General features: G+C 37.1%; 1 protein-coding gene across 1 annotated transcript in view; it reads right to left on the bottom strand.

The window, feature by feature from the left end:
* Positions 1 to 2412: 2412 nt before the first annotated feature.
* Positions 2413 to 20752, bottom strand: part of LOC141353112 (macrophage mannose receptor 1-like) — a 67102-nt gene continuing 48762 nt past the window's right edge. The window contains exons 24-32 of the mRNA XM_073859583.1: positions 17941 to 18046; positions 17571 to 17803; positions 13190 to 13355; positions 12779 to 12931; positions 10212 to 10328; positions 9971 to 10132; positions 9870 to 9891; positions 8500 to 8517; positions 2413 to 3203 (exon numbers count right to left, since the gene is read on the bottom strand). Of these exons, the coding sequence (XP_073715684.1) occupies positions 2972 to 3203; positions 8500 to 8517; positions 9870 to 9891; positions 9971 to 10132; positions 10212 to 10328; positions 12779 to 12931; positions 13190 to 13355; positions 17571 to 17803; positions 17941 to 18046 (1209 nt within the window). The 3' untranslated portion in view covers positions 2413 to 2971. The remainder of the gene's footprint in view (positions 3204 to 8499; positions 8518 to 9869; positions 9892 to 9970; positions 10133 to 10211; positions 10329 to 12778; positions 12932 to 13189; positions 13356 to 17570; positions 17804 to 17940; positions 18047 to 20752) is intronic.

The following is a 20752-nucleotide window of genomic DNA, read 5'->3' as shown; positions in this document are numbered from 1 at the left end:
TACACAAAGGGAAATGTTTTCGCGCATTTCTGTCCTTTCATTTGCCGGTTAATGAGTTATAATGCGTTTTTAAAATGACTGAATCCAAAATCTGCCAACTTCATGACATTCCGCGTTGTGCAGTTAATAGGTGTGTTCGACATCGGCTGTGGCTGGATGTAACCGATCGGCGAGATTAGCCGCGTGCAGGCGGGGAGGAGCTGAAAACGGAGACGTGAAGTCGGACGCGCTGTGGTTCCCGTAGTTTGCTGCATTTACGTCAGGCATGGCTGATCACGTGCCGTTTGCTTGCTTTGTCGCATTAAACATGATTTGTAAGATGTAAACTACATAAAAAGTGAATTATGCTGTTTTGAATGTCCGTGTATGAGCATGAGTGGAACTGAAGAGGCTTACAGCATCTGTTTTTACAAGAATAAAGTTCAACATAAGCATATATTATTTAAATACCAATGTTGTGGGGTCTACGTTTTTTTATCCATTTTATTTTGATGAAGATGACACAATATAACATCGCGACTACATGAAAAGAGCTTTAACTGTTATAAAAATACAGATTTGTGAGCATTTGTGGAACTGAGGGCGTGAAAATACACACGAAACACACGTGATTGTTGTCATGTGGTGAATCCGACCAATCTTGAAACAGCTGTGTCGTCATTACAGCCCGTGCAGCTCCTCTTCGGGAACTGCGCTGGCTAACTCAGGCGGCTGATCTCGAACCGCTCTCGCGGTACTTAAAAACCATATGACACACTCACGTGCCTGCAGCGCCAGCTTAAGTCGGACAGAAATACTAACCGGAATGCACTGCTTCAAGTCAGCCGCCGATCGGTCTGCGCAGCGCCGCATGAAGTCGAACACACCTATTTCCATTTGTATGCATTTCGCGATTCTGTCCGTGTTTTCCGCATCGCGGAAATCATATGGCCGTACACTTTGTTGAGGAGTTGAACTGCTGCTCGCGCTCATGTTTTCTAAATGGTGTGATGACGTGTAGTCAGCACCTCAGTGTTCATGCACTCTATTGGTCTAAACTGCATCAAACGTAAAATGCGCATGAAGCGAACTGTCAAAAACTGCGTACTAGATGATTGTTATATTTAATAGTTTTGAATCGAAATAATCGCATTTCTTGCGATTCGAAAATCGCATCCATTCACATCGCGATTTCGGTTTAAAAACGATTAATCGTGCAGCCCTACACCAGACTACACGAAAGTGTATCCCTGTCTTAAAAGAGTTAAAATCTTGCATGGTGTAGAGTTTGTTACAGTGACTTCAGCTTTTCCCATGGCGGGTTAAATGATTGTAAAATACATGTTGAGGTGAGTTCAACAAGTTTAATTTCATGTGCATATTTGCTAGTTGCTATTTAGACCTGTTTAAAGTTGCAATGGAATATAAATAAAAACAGTTTACATAAATAGTATAAGCAGCTTTAATAAATTGTAAACCTGATTTACATATTTTAACATAATGTACAAATAATTGGGTAACACTTTACAATAAGGTTCATTAGTTAACACATGAAGTAATAATAAACTGCACTTATAGCATAAAGCAATTTTTTATCTTTGTTAATGTTAATAATACATTTATTTAAATCTTGTTAACATTAGTTAATGCACTGTGAACTAACATGAATAAACCATGAACAGTATTTTTATTTACTAACGTTATCAAAGATTAACAAATACAGTAACAAATGTACTGCTCATGGTTAGTTCATGTTAGTTAATACATTAACTAATGTTAACAAATAAGAATTGAAAAAAAGAGAATTGTAAAGTTTTGCCCATAATTGCATAAGCCTATAGAAATATTATGCTATGGGGGGGGGGGGGGGGGCTTGTGAGCAAACCAATTGGCCGGGTCATCTATATGTCCAGGTTTTTTATCAGACATGGGTGGCAACCCTAACCCTAGGGCACCAAATTGTGGTAATCTGGGCCTGAAGACGTGTCTCTAGATTATATTTAGCACAATGACTGTGCCTCTCCATTACATAATGTTTCAACTTAGTGATAAGATGTTATATATTAAAAATAAAATGTTGAAATAACTTAAGCTAATTCAACCTTAATTTTAAGTTAGGGCAACTGATAAGAAGAAAACTAAGTTGAAATGACTTCATTGGAATTCAACTTACAAATTTAAGTGCAACAATATTTTTTTTCAAAGTGGATGTAGAGTTTTTTGCTATTTTACTTGACAGGCTATGCACTATAAAATTCACAAATACACACAAACACACAGAGATCTGCTGTCCACAAAGCACAATCCTATAGAGGAAAGGACACACAGTTAAGAGTTACTGTAGAATCAATAAATCAAACTTGAATACAATGTGCAAATCATCAATTTTTAACAAAACAATGACTTCATGCAAGACACTCAGACACATTTACTCAAACACAGTTTAATTCACGTTAACATGATCACAATTCCCACCAAGAAAACTTTCTCAGTTTACATTATGTAACAATATTCTTTGTTTATAAAATGACTAAACATATGTAAATAATTCATTTATAAATCAATTCAAAATTCATGTTTATATTAAAATAATGCAAAAAAGTGCTTAATAAAACGCCACCACACTAAAAACATTCTTAGCAACTTTACATTTTTTACAAGACAAATTATTCTGTCAATTACCAGCTAAACTGCCCATAATATTCATTTTCTTAATTCAGAACAATGCAGAGAAACAGTAAAACTCAATTATTGGTGAAGAGATGAATCATGATGTAAATGACGCTGTATACAAAACTTATAACACAGACACAAACCAGTTTATAAGAAGATCTCATAACATTTGATTCTCCTTCCAGATATATGACACTCAACTTACTGAACTACTGACATGCTGCAATACTTGATCTTTCAATAAAAGACAAATCTGCACCAGGAAGATGTTTCAAAATATCTTGTGTGTACATTACATTGAGAGTGATGGTGATTTGTGTCAAGCGTGCTCATTTTGTTCAATGTTGCCAACAAGTCCTTTACTATCAATAGTTGTAGGTGGCCGTGAGAGATCAGAGTTGGTATAGAGTCTGTTGTCCAATGTACACTGTCCAATCACAGGCCTGGGAATTCTCTTAAAGAGCAGAAACCTGGTAAGACCGGCGACAGCGATGATGACCAACACGACCACTACAGCGATGCCGGCCGATCCATGAGACATCTCTGAGGAACTGCAATACAACATTATACACATATTACTGATAACACTGGGTAACTTTGGGTTATTTTTTCATCCCAATGACTGATTGCACGTTAATACATTTAGTGTTGTTAAAATAAATTTACATTATGCATTAACGTGTTAATTTTGACCGCCCTTATATATATATTATAAATAGTTGCTAAACACCTCACTAGACTAGTGTCGCATCAAACACGTTGTGTATACAAATGAATCTGCCTGTCGTCACTGAAATCTGTCCGCAGTTGTTTGCATTGAACTTCGTTTTCAGTTACGTTTCAAGTTTTTTCCTCTATTTTTTTATAGGATGGCCTTGTTGCCACCCGTGGTGTATTGGTAGATACATTACTGATGATGATGATGATGATTGGCTTAATTTTCATCGTTAGCCAACCAAAGGCAGGCAGAGACCGACTCGAAAGCAGACTTCCTTATGATTTCCCAAATCACTCTCGTGGTAGTTTGATGTCATCTACTTGTCGGTTTTGCGGCGCCGCATGCACTCAAACAAACCTAATGTCTAGGATACATGTTGGATGATGGCGTAGCGCGCGTATACAAACAACGCACACATACCCCCCCACCATCACAAGTCATCCCACCATGGTCAGAAAATATGGAAAACCGTTTTTATACGGAAAAATCGTGTTGTATCGTTTTCTCTTCTCAACAAGCAGAGCGATAGCAATTACAACAAGCTTATGGTAGCGGTTGCAAACAAAAAGTATAATAAGCACTATTCTTTCATCATTGAGGTGAAAGGTAGGGATTGGCACGAGTACTCGATTGCACGCGTACTCAAACGTGGCATCGATGATGAATCACGAAAACGATGATCATGTGGGTTTATTTTTTTTTGGTTATGGCGGGATTTGGATGTCTGGTTAGCATTATAAGCACCTTTGGAAGTAAAGACTGGGTTCGTTTTTGACGTTGTGTTGAGCTACGCCGAACCGCGCTATCCCCTACGAAACAAAAATATATTGCAGTATATTGGAAAATATCATGTAATATATTAGGCAACATATTACCATATATGGGATTTAGTATTTATATTTTCCAATATATTGAAATATATGCATAGACCATACATGTATATATGATACAAAATATATTGCAATCAAGACCAAAAAGGGCACTATATTTTTTACATATAATAGTTTGTCTTTATATGCTTTGATATATTGGAATATATGCATAGACCATACATGTATATATGATACAAAATATATTGCAATCAAGAACAAAAGGGGCACTATATTTTTTACATGTCATAGTTTGTCTTTATATGCTTTGATATATTGGAATATATGCATAGACCATACATGTATATATGATACAAAATATATTGCAATCAAGAACAAAAGGGGCACTATATTTTTTACATGTAATAGTTTGTCTTTATATGATTTGATATATTGCAATATATGCCAAGACCATACATGTATATATGATACAAAATATATTGCATTCAAGAACAAAAAGGGCACTAAATGTTTTACATGTAACAGTTTGTCCTTATATGCAATATGCATAGACCATATGTATGTATGTATGTATGTATGTATGTATGTATGTATGTATGTATGTATGTATATATGTATATATATATATATATATATATATATATATATATATATATATATATATATATATATATATATATGTATATATATGTATGTATATATATATATGTATGTATATATATATATGTATGTATATATATATATATATATGTATGTGTATATATATATATGTATATGTATATGTATATATGTATATGTATATATATATATGTATATATGTGTATATATGTATATATGTATATATGTATATATATGTATATATATATATGTATATATATATGTATATATATATATATATATTAGGGATGCTCCGATCAGGTTTTTTGCAGGCCGATACCGATCACCGATTTGTTGTCTTCGTGATCGGCCGATACCAATGCCGATACCAATTTTTCAAGCTGATATGCAAGCTCTTTGATGACTGTAACTTTTAACTTTTTTTCTAGATAAAGTAATACCACAGATGTTGCCTTTGTTATATTACTTGCAGTAATTAGGTATATTATTGTTTTAATAGAGAATCAAATAAATTAGCACAACAAATATTTATTCTGCAAAGAGAAATTTAATATGCCTTTAAAAAGGCGTATGTCTGTAAAATCTAATGAAAACACTTCACAGTCTTTACTGTATAAATTAAATATACACGCATTCATATGAAGTACAACAGTTCTTTAGTGAAGAGCAGAGAGTGATTTTATTGAGAGATGAATTAGGTTACTGTAGCTTTAAGACTTGACAGAGATCGCTCTGTTCACGTGCACTGATGACAGGCTGCTGTGTGTGCGCGCGGCGGGTGTATGCAGACGAGAGCAGCTGTGAGGAAAATTAAAGTTTAAACGCTCAAAACTTTAAAACGCATGCAAATAATAAACTTTTGACATGAGGATGCAATTGTCCGCGATAGATATGTGTTGTATACGCTGTTTGATGGGTATGTGAAGACGGCTCGCGCTGTAGGACCGGACCGCGTCCGCATGCAAATAATAAACTTTTGACATGAGGATGCAATTGTCCGCGATAGATATGTGTTGTATACGCTGTTTAATGGGGATGTGAAGACGGGTCGTGCTGTTAGGACCGGACCGCGTCCTCAGAAAATACACATATCTCTGTAAAGGCAAAGAGAGAAATGCAAATCTGCTCGTCGCTCATGAGCCACGGGTTATAAAAATGCTCTCACTGCGTAAAAATGGTCTCTAACTGCAGCCGCATTGAGGAGCCATATGATGACAAAAGTAAACAGAAAGATCGGTTCACGAGATCGGCAAATTTAACGAGGACCGATCGAGTCATTTGATGCCGTGATCGGCCGATACCGATCTCTGGCCGATCGATCGGAGCATCCCTAATATATATATATATATATATATATATATATATATATATATATATATATATATATATATGTATATATATGTATATGTATATGTATATGTATATGTATATGTATATGTATATATGTATATGTATATGTATATATGTATATGTATGTGTATATATATATATATATGTATATATGTATATGTATATATATATATATATATATATATATATATATATATATATATATATATATATATATATATATATATATATATATATATATATATATATATATATATATATATATATATATATATATATATATATGAGTAGGAAACTGAGATTCAGGCGCAAAGAGAGGACGCACACTCCTAATCAGTAGGTGGCGGTAATGCCCCTAAAAGTTGTTTGCCAACTGCCAGTAAAACTCAAGAAGAAGATGAAGAAGGCTGATTTCAGCAAGGCTCCAAGGAAACTTCAAGTTTTAAAAGGTAAATAGTTTTCAGAGCTGGTGCTTTCCAGTTTTTATTGCATCTCTGAGAGATTTTTGTGAACAAGAGGGGCAGCAGGAGGAGGGAGAGAGTAATCCTTGTTGTTCTGCTCCACAGATGCTGTTTTAAAATGGTCAAGAAAGCTGATGTCAGAAAACCCATCAACAGTAGAATCTGCGAGCTAAGACACCAAGTGAAGAGCAAAAGCATGGATATATAAGTCGTTTAAATCAGTGAAGAACCAAGATGGACTCCTTACCAGGATAACGGACTGTTCTTTTGGCAATTTATTTATTTGCTTTTCCATGGTTCCCAAAGTTTCTTGAAAGTTTGTTTATTTTTTATTTATTCATTATTGTCTGTGCATTTTGTTTATAGATATTGTCTTTAAATTGTATAAAGGCACTGCTGAAAGTTTGAAATGGACATTGGTAATTTAAGTTTTTTTAATTTATATTTTGTATAGTTTTTGTTTAATGGCACTCTTTTGAAATGTAGTTTATGTAAATGCAATGCAACACATTTATGTAATGTAATGTAAAGCCAATCACATTTCCTTTGACTGACCATATGCATAACCTCTTGTGGTTTTAATAGGCCTATATAACTCTGTACCTCAAATTGGGTTTAGTAATATCTGTGCCTGATTAAAAGAAAATAAAGGTGGCTTTTGATAGATTACCCATCAGTCTGTGTTAATATGTGGTGTAAATGTTTGTATATTGCAGGTTGCATATTTAAGTATTTATATATTTTAGATGTTTTCATGTACATATACTGTATCCCCATATATGTTCATACATTGTATGTGCATGTTCTCATATATGTACACATATTATGCATACATTTACAATATATATGTACATATATTTCCATCTAATTTTACATATATGTAAAATGTATTCCACAACATATCAAACACATATCTACATATATTTAATGTATATATTTCCATATAGTTGTACATATATTTGAAATATATTCTACCATATAGTAAACATACATGTGACACTATATCTGTACATATATTGTTAATACATGTTCCCATATATGCACATATATTTCACCTATTTCCCATCTAATTTTACATATATTTAAAATGTATTCCACAATATATCGAACACATATCCACATATATTTCATGTATATTTCCGTATAATTTTACATATATTTATAATATATTCTACCATATAGTAAACATACATGTGACACTATATCTATACATATGTTGTTAATACATTTTCACATATAAATCGAAATACAATATTGTGGATATTTATTAATATAATATTGCATATATTTTTAAATATATAAACACATATATTATATTTATGTACAATATATTGAAAGCGGCAATAATTTGTATATTTTGCAATATACTGCAATATATTACACATATATAGAATATATGTACCATCAATATATTATTCCATGTATTGCCAATATATAATATATTGGAAAATGCAAAGTAAAATAATATATTGCAATATATTACAATATATTTCAAGTAATATATTGGTAAATATATTTTCCTTTCGTAAGGGATGGCAACCCGCTGACCGTGCAGTGCTGTGGAGCCAAACACACCTCACACTGAGGCACTATGGTTTAAAAAGATGCCGTGATTTTGGGATTCACTTTGGTAGGACGAAAATACAGTCAGTCAGATGCAAAATGTACCGCGCCTTCACAAGTCCCCTAATATCATCTCATATTTAAACATATCACTCTCTGGTATATCTTGACATTTGATGAGCATATCCTGACTGAGAACAGGTCAGAGGACGACACGACACAGCTAATCGCTAAAATGATAGCTGCTTAATGTTATGAAGCTCGTGCTTTGACTAGACATGTTTAAAAGCATGCTGTTATTGTGCACATAACAACCGGAGGTAAACTTAATCTTCAGTACATAACTTAGTTTAAGTCTTGCATTTTGTGCAGATAGATGCATGTTGAATAAAACATTTATGTTGTAGCCTATATAAGGTTTAATATTATGTAGAATGTATCATAAAGAAACCGCATCAGTTTGTGTTTATTAACCCTTTAGTTTCACTTTATCATGCAGCTATTCCTGTTAGAGGTTTCTGTTAAAAACATTTAATTCATCAATAATCTATGTGTTCATTTTCTGTTATTGTTTTTTCAAAATTAAGTTTTATTTGAGTGTTTTCACCATGACGTACACCACGCCCCTTTGATTGCCCGTCCCCCTGTTAATCGAGTTCTCGTTTTTTTAGACCTATGGATTAATCGAAATGAAAAAATGACATAAATGCACATCCAATAATGTTTCTGTAACGTGCAAATTATGACGAGTAAGAAAGAGTCTCTCCACGTCTGTAATTCTGATCTAATAAAGCACCTCACATCATCACATGCTGCCAAAAAATTAGTGGTTTCTCTGTATTGTCTAATTCATTCATTTAACAGATTTAATATTGGGGGCATTCAGGCAATTTGAAATATTAGACTTTTTTATCTAGGGAATTGAATTATCTAGGAAGGTGAAAGTACAATTTTTCAGAAAACTTTCAGGTGATCTGCGATTTATAAAAGGAACATTGCTTGCTGTTTTTTTTTTTGCTTGATTTGTTTGCGTACCCTATTTTTAGCTTTTGTGCGTACGTAGACTTTTAGTAAGGATCCTACGCACAGTTTTATAAATGAGGCCCCTGGTACTCAATTGTGCACCATTGACATAGATATTAGAGATAATAAAACCTGCGGTTTCCTGGACAAGGTTTATCCTAGTCCCAGACTTAAATGCATGTTTAAGCTGCCTTTATTTAAAAACATCTTGCACTGTTAACCCAACATTATAAAGTGTGTAACAAATAAATCTCTGGAGAATAATAAATGATTTACACAAGTAGTCTGGTTTGTCAGTATTTGTTGATATTTATCTACAGCCAACAAACCAGAAATAAAATACAGAAATGAACACTAAGGGGCAGTTTACCGGACAGGGATTAGACTAGTCCTAGACTAAAATAAATATACAAACTGTCCAAACTGAAAACAAATTTGCACTGACAAAATTTTAAAATACATCAGTGCCCCTTGTTTTGCCTCAAAATGGATGCCAGTAATGTTTTTAGTAAGGCATGTTTGTTAAAACTAGTTATATTACCTAATTAAACTAAGGCCTAGTCCTGTTTTAAAATAATCCCTGTCCAGGAAACCACCCCTCAAACACTTTTCACAGATTATATTCAACATATATTCATCATACCTGAGACTGGCGGCTTCTCTGTTGGTGGTAAAACTGTTAAAAAAAGATATGGATGTGGATATTAACATACAGTAAGGTGATGTGATATTGATGCAGATTTTATTTGTCAGACCTTTAGCAGTCTTGCAGATATAACCTCTCACACGATTACAGCTGATGGTGCTCCACATCTCAGTGTTTGGCTGAACTTCAACACAAATTTCAACATCATCCGGCATTCGCGGTTCCCAGTTCGTGTAATCCACAACCGTATCATCAATCCACATCCAATCACCTGTCACACACAAACATCAGTTCAATATCTCTGTGATTTTAAATGTGTTGTATTGGTTTAGATGAAGGCTCGTTCTGACCCATAAGACTGCGGTAAAGTCCAATCCAGACTGACTCGACTTCATCCTGCAGGATCTCCAGGTTTTGTCGGATAAACTTTGATTCTATTGGATCCTCAATGCTCACTAAAGATGCACCTGAAATGACCGACAAATCACTGCTTTTAAACTTATATAGATTATTGATAACCACACATATGATAATATGAATTTTTTTGCAAAATCTTGCCTTAGAGGGATAGTTAGATAAAAATAAAAATTCCCTCATCATTTTCTCACTCTCATGTTGTTACAAGTCTGTATACATTTCTTTGTTCTGATGAACACAATAGACACTGGCGTAGGGGACACCCCTACAGCCCCCGCAGTGCGTGGGGCCCTGCCCCTTTGATAGGCCCCGATGTACATTACATTAAATATTTAAATGTAATATTTGCGTAAGAAAAATTATCTGTTAATTAATAAATAAACAAATATTTTACTCCCCCCGTGCACTTACCATGTGTGCTGCTGTCTTATCAAAGAATATGATATTATTCTCAGAAGCATAGCAATACGGCAGAAGGGGGCCCACGAAGGCTGATCTTTCAAACAATCAGGAATTGTTATATAATAATATGTAACACAACTGCATGTCTGTAGCCCCCTTAGTAAGCCCCATCTCGTTATGCTCTTGGCACTTTTGATGCCAGTTTCAAACTGGCAGGGCCGGTTTTTGCTATGGGCAATGTGGGCGAACGCCCAGGGCGCAATCTATGTGAGGGCGCACGAGCGCCCTAAAAAAAAAATTAAGTCAAAACCGCTCATTTCCATGTCAAGTTAGTGCTGAGAAACACAGTTGTGTGCGTGTCAGAAGAGGCACGCGTGAGGGGGGCGGGGAATCAACTTGCGACTGCAAGTCCCTCGCTCGCCTTAACGGGGGCGAGCGAGAGATTGACTGATCCCAGGCCAGACGTCACACAACACAAACTGCTGCGTCTGCTTCCAAATAACTGATCCGGTAGAGTCATCTACGCGACTCACGTCACGTGACTCCGGTTGATTGACGGGTAAAACGGACGTTGTTGTTATGTAATGCAAAGTTAATGATGTCGAGTCTTCATCTTCATCATCATGGATCAAATTAAAAGACCAAAGTAGCCATCTCAGTTGCCCGGTTCAGGAAAAGAAGATGAGGAGAAACGGGCAAAAGATAAAGGTATGCCGATTTCTGTGACAACGTGAGTGACAGTAGGAAATAGGCTATTTATATTAGCCTCGCACTCTTGCTAATATGTTGCTATTAGCCACAGAATACGACTGTATTTGGTTTTAGTTTTGCTGAGCAACTATTAGAACTGAGGCATCATGCCATGCGACTAAATTCACTCTATAGGCAACACACTCAACTTAAATAACTTCTAATATACATTGACATGGCATTTTGTAAGCTACAGTGATATAGCTTTTTTTAATAATTTGTAGTGTATGCTTAGTTTATATAGGATGTTAACAAATAGGCCTACTAATAAAATGTGTGTTATGGTCATTTTAATCATGGGTAACTGATGCATGTGTGAAATAAGTGTATCTAACTTACATAATTGTATCTTAATTGTTAATTCAGGGGCACTTCTGAAATATTTTAGAGCTAGAGCACCCACTGGCCAAAATGAGGAGTCAGATACTTCCACAGCAGCAACAGTGTGTGTGTGTGTGTGTGCGCGTGTGCGTGTGCATGAGTGGGTGTTTATACTGTATTACATGTTTTTCTCTGTTCTACCTTTTTGTATTTAAGATTATATATAACAAAATAATACATGTTGGTGGCGGGGTTTGGGGGTAATTTTTTTTTCTGGGGGCGGCCAAGGGATGGTTCGCCCAGGGCGTAAATCTAGCCAGGACCGCCACTGCAAACTGGAATAGGCATGGCCCTTAAAATCGCAGTACGGTAGAAAATACATGATTTAAAACATAAAGAGGATTATCCGTCTGGCAGGCAGAAATGAAAGAAGAAGCAAGAGACAGCAGTAAGTAATGGTGAGATAATGATTGGTTTCTGTAAGGATAATTAATGACACATACTGTAGGTGTCAATTTCAAAGTAATTTTGTTGCGTGTAATTTTTGGCTAGAAGAAATAATGGTAAAAGGAACTTGTTAGCAGTGTTGGGGTAAGGAATTACAAGTAACTAAGTAATGCAATTAGTAACTTTTTTGGGGAGTAACTTAATATTGTAATACATTACTTTTAAAAGTAACTTTCCCCAACACTGCTGGTTAGCTAGGGTTAGCAGCAGCATGTATTATGTAGTGTGAGCTTGATTAATGCAGGCTGAAATGTAATACACTGTAGGACAGATTGCATTGTAATAGGACAGATTTCAATATAAACATGAAGATTGCATTGTACCTCAAAGGGTTCGACGCATGTACATGACAACTAAAATGCAGATTTAGTTTTCATTTTTTAAAAACCCTTTTAAACCATTTAATCTTAGTCAGCCATCATTATACACACTGACATAGGAAAGAAAGATATTCAGTAAAATGAGAGTCAGTGATATTATGTAATTGTAACTGAAAGTAAAGTACCAGACAACGTCTCACCCATTCTTATACAATCTATTGTGGCATGAGCCCAGTCGTATCTCTTGGAGGTCATGAACGTATAGCAGTGTCCTCTAAATGGTATCCAACTTTCAAGTTTCATTGATTCGGGGCAGTTACCCGGCAGCTGAGGAGGATCTGGAGGGACAAAAACTGTGGAGCGGTGTGAAGGATTTGTACATCTCTGTCTGAATTCAATTTTTCAACTCCTAAAATATAGCACTTTGTTGTAAAAGCCAGATAAAGCTATTGTACACATATACTTGTTTAACATCAGATGATCTGCAGATGAATAACCACACTACTCACAATCCTTAAAAGACAGATCATCATCACACCCACCAATCAGAGACGTAAATGATCAGATATATAATAATAATAGTAATAATAATAATAATAATAATGAAATACCTGCAGATCTTTTACAGAGGGAATAATATGTGTTGTTGCACGCTGCAGTTTTCCAGTCTTCATCCGTGTCAATATAAACACAAGCTAAATTGTTTTGGGGTTCTCCTGTAGCCCATTTACTGTAGCTTAGAAGCCAGTTATCCACCCAGCGATAGCGTCCATCTGTCTGAAGAAAGCACATTACCACACTCATATGTTAGTAAAATCATTTCTGCAGTGTGTATACAGTATATGATATTACATGAATGTGTTTATTGTGAAGAGATTGTAGTGGAACCAGTAAGAACCATAGAGTGTGATGTATCGAAAGTAAGTAAATAATAAATAAATTGATGTTCAGTGACTGAGCTGTGTATGTGTCGTGCATCTATCCACCCATCTGTTACATGGTGTCAGAAGTGTTTTTCAAATCCTGAAAAGACGGAACAAGAAGCAAGACCCTGGGATTAATAGTGAGTCAACAGTAAAAATATGGATCAGATATTTTCGCTGACACCTCCTGGAAGCTTAAATTTTGACGAGCCCAGTGCATGGCCACAGTGGGCCGTTTTGAGTGATTCCGCGTAGCATTGGGGCTCGCAAATAAACCCTCTGCGTACCAGGTAAACTCGCTTCTTTACATTATGGGGAAGAAGAGTGATGATATTTTGAATACGTTGCCCCTAAGCGAGGAAGAGAAAAAGAGTTATGAAGAAGTCAAGGCGGCTTTAAGTGAGCACTTTGTTGGCAGACATAACGTAATTTATGAGAGAGCGAAATTCAATAGCAGATTTCAACAGCCTGGCGAAGCAGTAGAGAGTTTTATCACGGACGTGTATAAACTTGCGGAACACTGCAAATACGGTGATTTACATGAGGAAACGATCAGAGTCCGTATTGTAATGGGCATAAGAGACACAAAGCTCTCAGAAAAACTGCAACTTGATCCAAATTTGACATTGGACAAAACGATAACCCAAGTCAGACAAAATGAAGAAATAAAACGCCAGTAATTAGACGAGAAAAGTCTGATGTGAAAGAAGTAAACGTTGAAGCAGTCATAACAATGAGAACATCTAAAACAAGAATGAAAAAAATGAGAGCAGAGGGGACAGCACAAAGAACGCAAAGTACATATGATGCAGCTCAGAAAATTAAACAGATGGATGCCTGCAAAAGATAAGGGAAAAGTCCACAGCACTCATGGAAAATGTGTCCAGTCAGAGAAGCAGAATGCAGAAAATTTAGGGGAAAAGGACATTTTGCTGCAGTTTGCCGGTCAGCTCCAAGACTTGAAACAATAGTTGACAGTTCTTTTGAGTCTGCTTTTTTAGGAGCAATTCAGACCCAAAAACAAGAAACTATGTGGCAACAGGAAATCCTGGTGAATAAAGAAAAAATCACCTTCAAAATCGATACAGGCACTGCAGTCACAGCGATTCCAGCGTCTTTGTATTCAGCTGAAAAGCAAGGGAAACTCAAAGATTCTAAAAAGATGATCTTAGGCCCTAACAATACTCATTTGAAGGTGATGGGTAAATTCAGCGCATGTCTGCAAAAGGACAAAAAGAAGATTCAGCAGGATATATACGTTGTAATGGATTTAGTGATGCCGTTATTGGGATTACCTGCAATCCAAGGTTTACAGTTACTGCAGCAGGTAGCCAACATGCATGAACCTGGAGAGCAGTACAAAGCAATGTTCCCTAAAGTCTTCTCATGTCTCAGGAAATTGGAGGGCAGCTACAAGATCAAACTGTCAGATGGAGCTGTTCCCCAAGACGAGTACCACTGCCACTTACGGAGTGAGTGAAAATGGAACTCCACAGAATGGAAGAGATGGGAGTCATTCGACAAATCGAAGAGCCTACCCCATGGTGCGCAGGAATGGTAGTCGTACCAAAACCGAACGGCAATATCAGGATTTGCGTGGATTTCACAAGGCTAAACAAAAACGTGTGCAGAGAAAGACACATACTCCCAGCTGTGGATGAGACTTTAGCGCAGCTAAAGGGAGCAGCTATGTTTTCAAAATTAGATGCCACATCTGGGTTCTGGCAAATACCCTTAAACGAAGACTCAGAGCCATTAACAACATTTATTAAACCCTTAGAAAGATATTGTTTCCGGCGTCTTACTTTCGGGATATCTTCGGCCCCGGAGCATTTCCAGCTCCGGATCACACAGATTGTCGCAGGGACAACTGGAACTCTTTGCCATGCAGGCGATATCCTAGTGTTTGGAAAAGATGAGAACCAACACAATAAGAGACTGTTTGAGGTGCTGAGAAAGTTAGAAAAAGCAGGACTGACGCTGAACAACAAGTGTGTGTTCGCAGTTGATAGAGTAAAGATCCTAGGACATACTGTAAGCGCCCAAGGGATTGAAGCAGACCAGGACAAGATTAAAGCCATTGTTAACATGCCTGAGCCCCAGAATGTGGAAGGAGTGAGACGTTTCACTGGGATGGTTATTTACGTCGAGAAGTTTTCACCTCATCTGCCGACTCTCACAAAACCTCTCGGAGACCTGTTAAAGAATGAAAGCACCTGGATATGGGATGCACAGCAGAAAGAAGCATTTGCGAAGAGATTGGAATTTATGATAGAGACTGACCACAAACCTCTAATATCTCTGTTAGGTAAGAGACCAATTGATGACTTACCACCAAGAATTCTGCGGTTCAGACTGAGGCTGCTCAAATTCAGGTACAACATCATGCATGTCCCTGGAAAACAACTGGTCACTGCAGACATGTTGTCACGAGCACCAGCTGGTCCTGAAAAATCAACAGAAAACGACACACTGGAGGATGAGTGCAAGGTTTTTGTGGATCTCATAGTTCAACAAATCCCTACGACAAAAACAAAACTGAAACAGATTCAGGAAAAGCAGGACGAGGATCTAATATGCCAACAGTTGAGACGGTATACATTAAAAGACTGGCCAGCACATCAGAAGTCAGTGTCGGAGCATCTCATGCATCTCATAGAGCGGATATCCATGTCGCCGATGGGATTTTACTAAAAGGTGAACTGCTTGTGATTCCGAAACCCATGCGGGCTGAGATGCTAGAGAGAATTCATCACGGTCACCAAGGAATGACGAAATGCATTGCGAGAGCATAGCGATCTATATGGTGGCCTGGTGTAATAAGAGACATAAGGGAGTTGGTGGGGAGATGTGACATCTGCTGTCAGCATTTGCAGCAGAAAACAGAACAGTTGATGCAGACTACGCTACCAGCAAGACCCTGGCAACGAGTGGCTGCAGATGTCTTTCAATGGGAAGAAGGCCATTATCTGGTCGTGATTGATTACCTCTGGAGATACATTGAGGTTGCAAACTTACCAAAACTCATAACAGCAACAACAGTGGAAAGGTTGAAAGTCATTTTTGCCCGGTTTGGAATTCCCGAGACACTGGTGACGGATAATGGTCCACAGTTTGCATTATGTGATTTTGCAGAGTTTGCTCAAGACTACGATTTTGAACATGTCACAAGTAGTCCACGTTACCCTCAAAGTAATGTTGAGCCAGAGAGGGTGGTGCGAACTGTAAAACAGCTGTTGAAAAAGAACCAAGACCCTCAGTGAGCTCTTTTGGCCTACAGATTGACTCCATTAGCTCATGGGATCTCGCCAGCTGAACTTCTGATGGGGAGGAGAATAAGGTCAACGGTCCCAGTTCCACCTAAATCTCTCACACCAAAATGGCCAGATCTGAAAGTGTTCAGAAGAAAAGACAGGCTGTTAAAAGAGAAACAACCGGAAACATTCAAGTCTAGACACAGAGCGAAAGATCTACCAGTCATCATACCTGGACAGAAAGTCTGGATCAGGACTTCAAAGACAACTGGAACAGTTCAGGGAGAAGCATCAACACCCAGGTATTATCAGGTAGAAACTGAGATGGGAACTTTAAGAAGAAACAGAGCTCATCTTACAGTTCTTCCAGGACCAACTCGTCAAGATGTCCAAGAAACAGTTACAAGGTCGGGTAGCATTTCCCGTCCACCAGAAAGACTGGATTTATAATTAAAAATTAGCATAGGAAAGACCTGCTGTCAAGAAAGGGCAGAATAATCCCTTCAGCGGTGGCAGGAATGTGCAGTCAGTCTACCCTGGCTTCCAGCTTAGGAAAAGAAAGTTAAATTTTATATGTGTGAAATTTTTGTTCTAAAACAATGCAACTATATGTATATAAGTATGTAGATTAATAAAAAGAGGTGTTTAGACTAAAAGGAGGGGATGTAATTGAACCTCCATGACACTAGAGGGCACACCAGTTCAGTAAGAACCATAGAGTGTGATGTATCGAAAGAAAAAAAATGGATGTTCGATGACTGAGCTGTGTATGTGTCGTGCATCTATCCAGCCATTTGTTACAGAGATTTTATTACCAGGTAACTGTTGAGTCCGATCCACAAAGGTTCTTTGAGTTTGTTGACTCGGAAGCTGGTGTACGCCTGAGTGATGGGGTCCAGTACACTCGCAAGATCAGAATCATCAGCTTTACACTGTCTTCTCGCTTCATCCCAGCTCATCTTCTCCACCTGGACCATGTATGAATCATTGCCCAGACTGAAGTATTTCTGGGGTACTGCTGTGGTCATGGGAGCGGACAGCTGAGAGTCTAAAACACAAACAAAATACTTACAGATTATCTACTGTAAGAGATCAACAAGTCTCCAATAAACTCATGTGTTTTCTTCAATCAATGTGATTGTATTGAGTATCAGTTTATGCAGTGATGTATTGTCTTCATCTAACCTGTGTTCCTCTTACAGACGAAACCTCTCTCATCTTTACAGTCTCCAACTTTCCATGTACCAGTGGACTTCTCTGGGTGTTTAACCATCACACCACAGTCATATCTCTACATGGGAAAGAGTTCAGATAAACAGTTGAAATTAACTTACAGTATTATTTTATATAATTTCTTTAATAATCTATACTATATCTTTTTTAGATTGCTGCGGCTACAAGGTGGGATGTAATGTAATAAATAGAAACACACTGGGTGTCATTTAAGAAATATATGAGTCAATTCAGAGTAATTTTTGCCTAAAATGGACTTTCCCAAAACCTTCCCTCTGAATTCAAAAATTCTTCATAAACATCAGATTTGATAGTAAAATGGGTGTATGTTAATGAATACCAATCATTTGTAAACATGTACGCTCATTCACAATTAGCATAATCCCCACCTATGCACTACATTTACGCAAATTTCATATCTAAGAACGTCGTAATCCCCTGTGCTCCATTCTTGGTTTGACACTATATTGCATTAATGCATAAGAGACTAATAGGCTAAATGCCTACCAGTTATAAAAATGCAGTACCCATAAATAGCCATCCAATCACATTAGAAGAGAGGTGGCACCAGTCCCGGCGCCATGGGCGGGCTTTAGGGGGCCGGGCCCGCCCTGTGAGTCACTAGTGCCCGCCCTGGACGAACCTGCGGTCTCCCTTCACCTGTTCACCAGCTCCATGTTTTTATCAATAGGCCACTGTTATTAATTAAAAGTTATTGTTTTGTACATATATAACTCATGAATAAAAATAAAAATGTGTTTGGTCTGACTTAAAAAATATATATATTTTAAACGAATTTGATTGGTTTGTCAGTAGTGAGCGCGGAAATGTTTGGTTGTTTGCTAAGCGCGCCACCGCTTAATGTTAAGACACGATTGAGTGCTGCCTGCAGTGAGACTGACACGTTATGGTTCTGCTGTTATCTTTCACTATTTTCGCTGCTGAAACAACAAAAACAGTCAACATTGCGTCTAAAATGTAAGTGGCTTAATATTAATTACTTGTAGTGAACTGTCATTAAATCTGTCACATTTTCAACCGTGATGTGATGCTGCTTAACTCTGTATCATGTTATTAAAAAATCCACATCTTTACCGCAGTATGTTTAACCCACTTTGTTAACACACTTTGTGTTTGCTGTGCTTATTTGTTTAACTTAGCGTTTTTACATTATGCACTTTCGGTCGCCATTGATTAAAGGATGCAGAATCATCATCCTGTTTTGGTGATTGTTATTGGCGTTTTTTTAATCAGACTAGGCAGCTTGTTCGGTCGAGCAAGTAAAATTCTCTTTCACTTGGCCTTTTAAAAAATCCACTTGTCTCTGATATTAACCGGACAAGCGTTGATGTCGAGCCCTGCGACGTGTTTTATTTGCGTTTAGATTGCTTCAGTAAGCTAGGTCCAATCTTTACGACTTCTCCGTATTGCGTTAATGGAGAGGTATGTTAGTTCTTCCTCGTTTTTTTGTCCACTTAATGCATAACTAATGATATTATGCATTGCAGTGACGTTGCTCTCATTTGTGCCCCCCCTAAAAAATGAAATGCCCGTCCGTGAATTTGTGTCTGGCGCCGGGTCTGGGTGGCACAAACACTACATTGACCAACCACACTTGTACAACTGAACAATGGAGAAGTTAATGTGTAAAGAAAGACGTTTTTCCCAAATAAAGAGTAAAAAAATGAAAAAAGGCATATCAAAACAACTTGTAAAGTATCATCATGATACATAATGCATCAGAGTGCAGTGTCATCAGTTTGTCTAAAAGAATAAAGAATGTTTGAATGTTTTACTCACTATTTACACATAGTGGGGAGCAGGTGTAAATTTCTTTCGTACCAACTAATATTTTGAAATGTTCATGAATCCGAAAATCGAATCCCATTAAAATCTACATCAAAACGACTTTATGAAAGATTTACACTTTAAATCGTTCCGCTCGTGTTCCATAAATGAGGCCCAATGACAGTAATGGTTTGTGAAATACAGACCGTACTAAGGGTACATTTACACTAGGGGTGGGCGATAAACCAGTAGACATAATTAACCGGTAGAAATTTGTCATCCGGTAGAGATTTTGGACTATCGTCTCTGTCGAGGTCACGCTCCTGTGCGCGTGGTCAAGGAAACGTAACGTTTGTACATGTATTTAAGCACCGCAGTTTTAAAACAGTCTATTATAAGCCATTGAAACACAAACAACATATCTATATGCGTGCGCTCTTTCTGTATGTGATGGGCTTGCAAGGCGCGCAACCGCTGCTCTTTCTGTCTGTGAGGAGCGCGCAAGTCGCGCATCCGCTGCTAATTAAGCTCGTGAGCTTTTTTGCAGAGTCATTGGCCTTAAATACATATATGCATCACTCAAATTCCCGTCTTTGCGAGTATCCTCATAAACACAACCATTTAGGGCTTGAGAGAAAGTAAACAGCTAAAAGAGAAAACGCATGTGTAACATAGGGTCGGGACTTTGCTCTTAAAGGGGAAGTTACCTAATTTTGCTCCTGTCTGTCACTCATGTTTATGAAACAGCATTAAGAGAAAATCTATTCTGCTCTTGAATAAATCACTTATTTACCTTAAATAAAAAATATATATACAAACATACATAATTATTTATTATCATTCCTTTATCATTGATTGTTTGTCTTCAGAGAGCTTGAGTTTTGTTTGTTTTTATCTTCTTTTTATGCTTGTATAAGGTTTTTGTGAAAATTATGAACATTTTTATGGTATTAAAGATTTTAATAACAGAAGAACC

Source organism: Misgurnus anguillicaudatus, chromosome 21, assembly GCF_027580225.2.
Source record: "Misgurnus anguillicaudatus chromosome 21, ASM2758022v2, whole genome shotgun sequence".
In the NCBI taxonomy this organism is placed as follows: Eukaryota; Metazoa; Chordata; class Actinopteri; order Cypriniformes; family Cobitidae; genus Misgurnus; species Misgurnus anguillicaudatus.
Note: the sequence above shows the minus strand (reverse complement) of the source record. Positions and strands in the feature narration are given on the sequence as shown.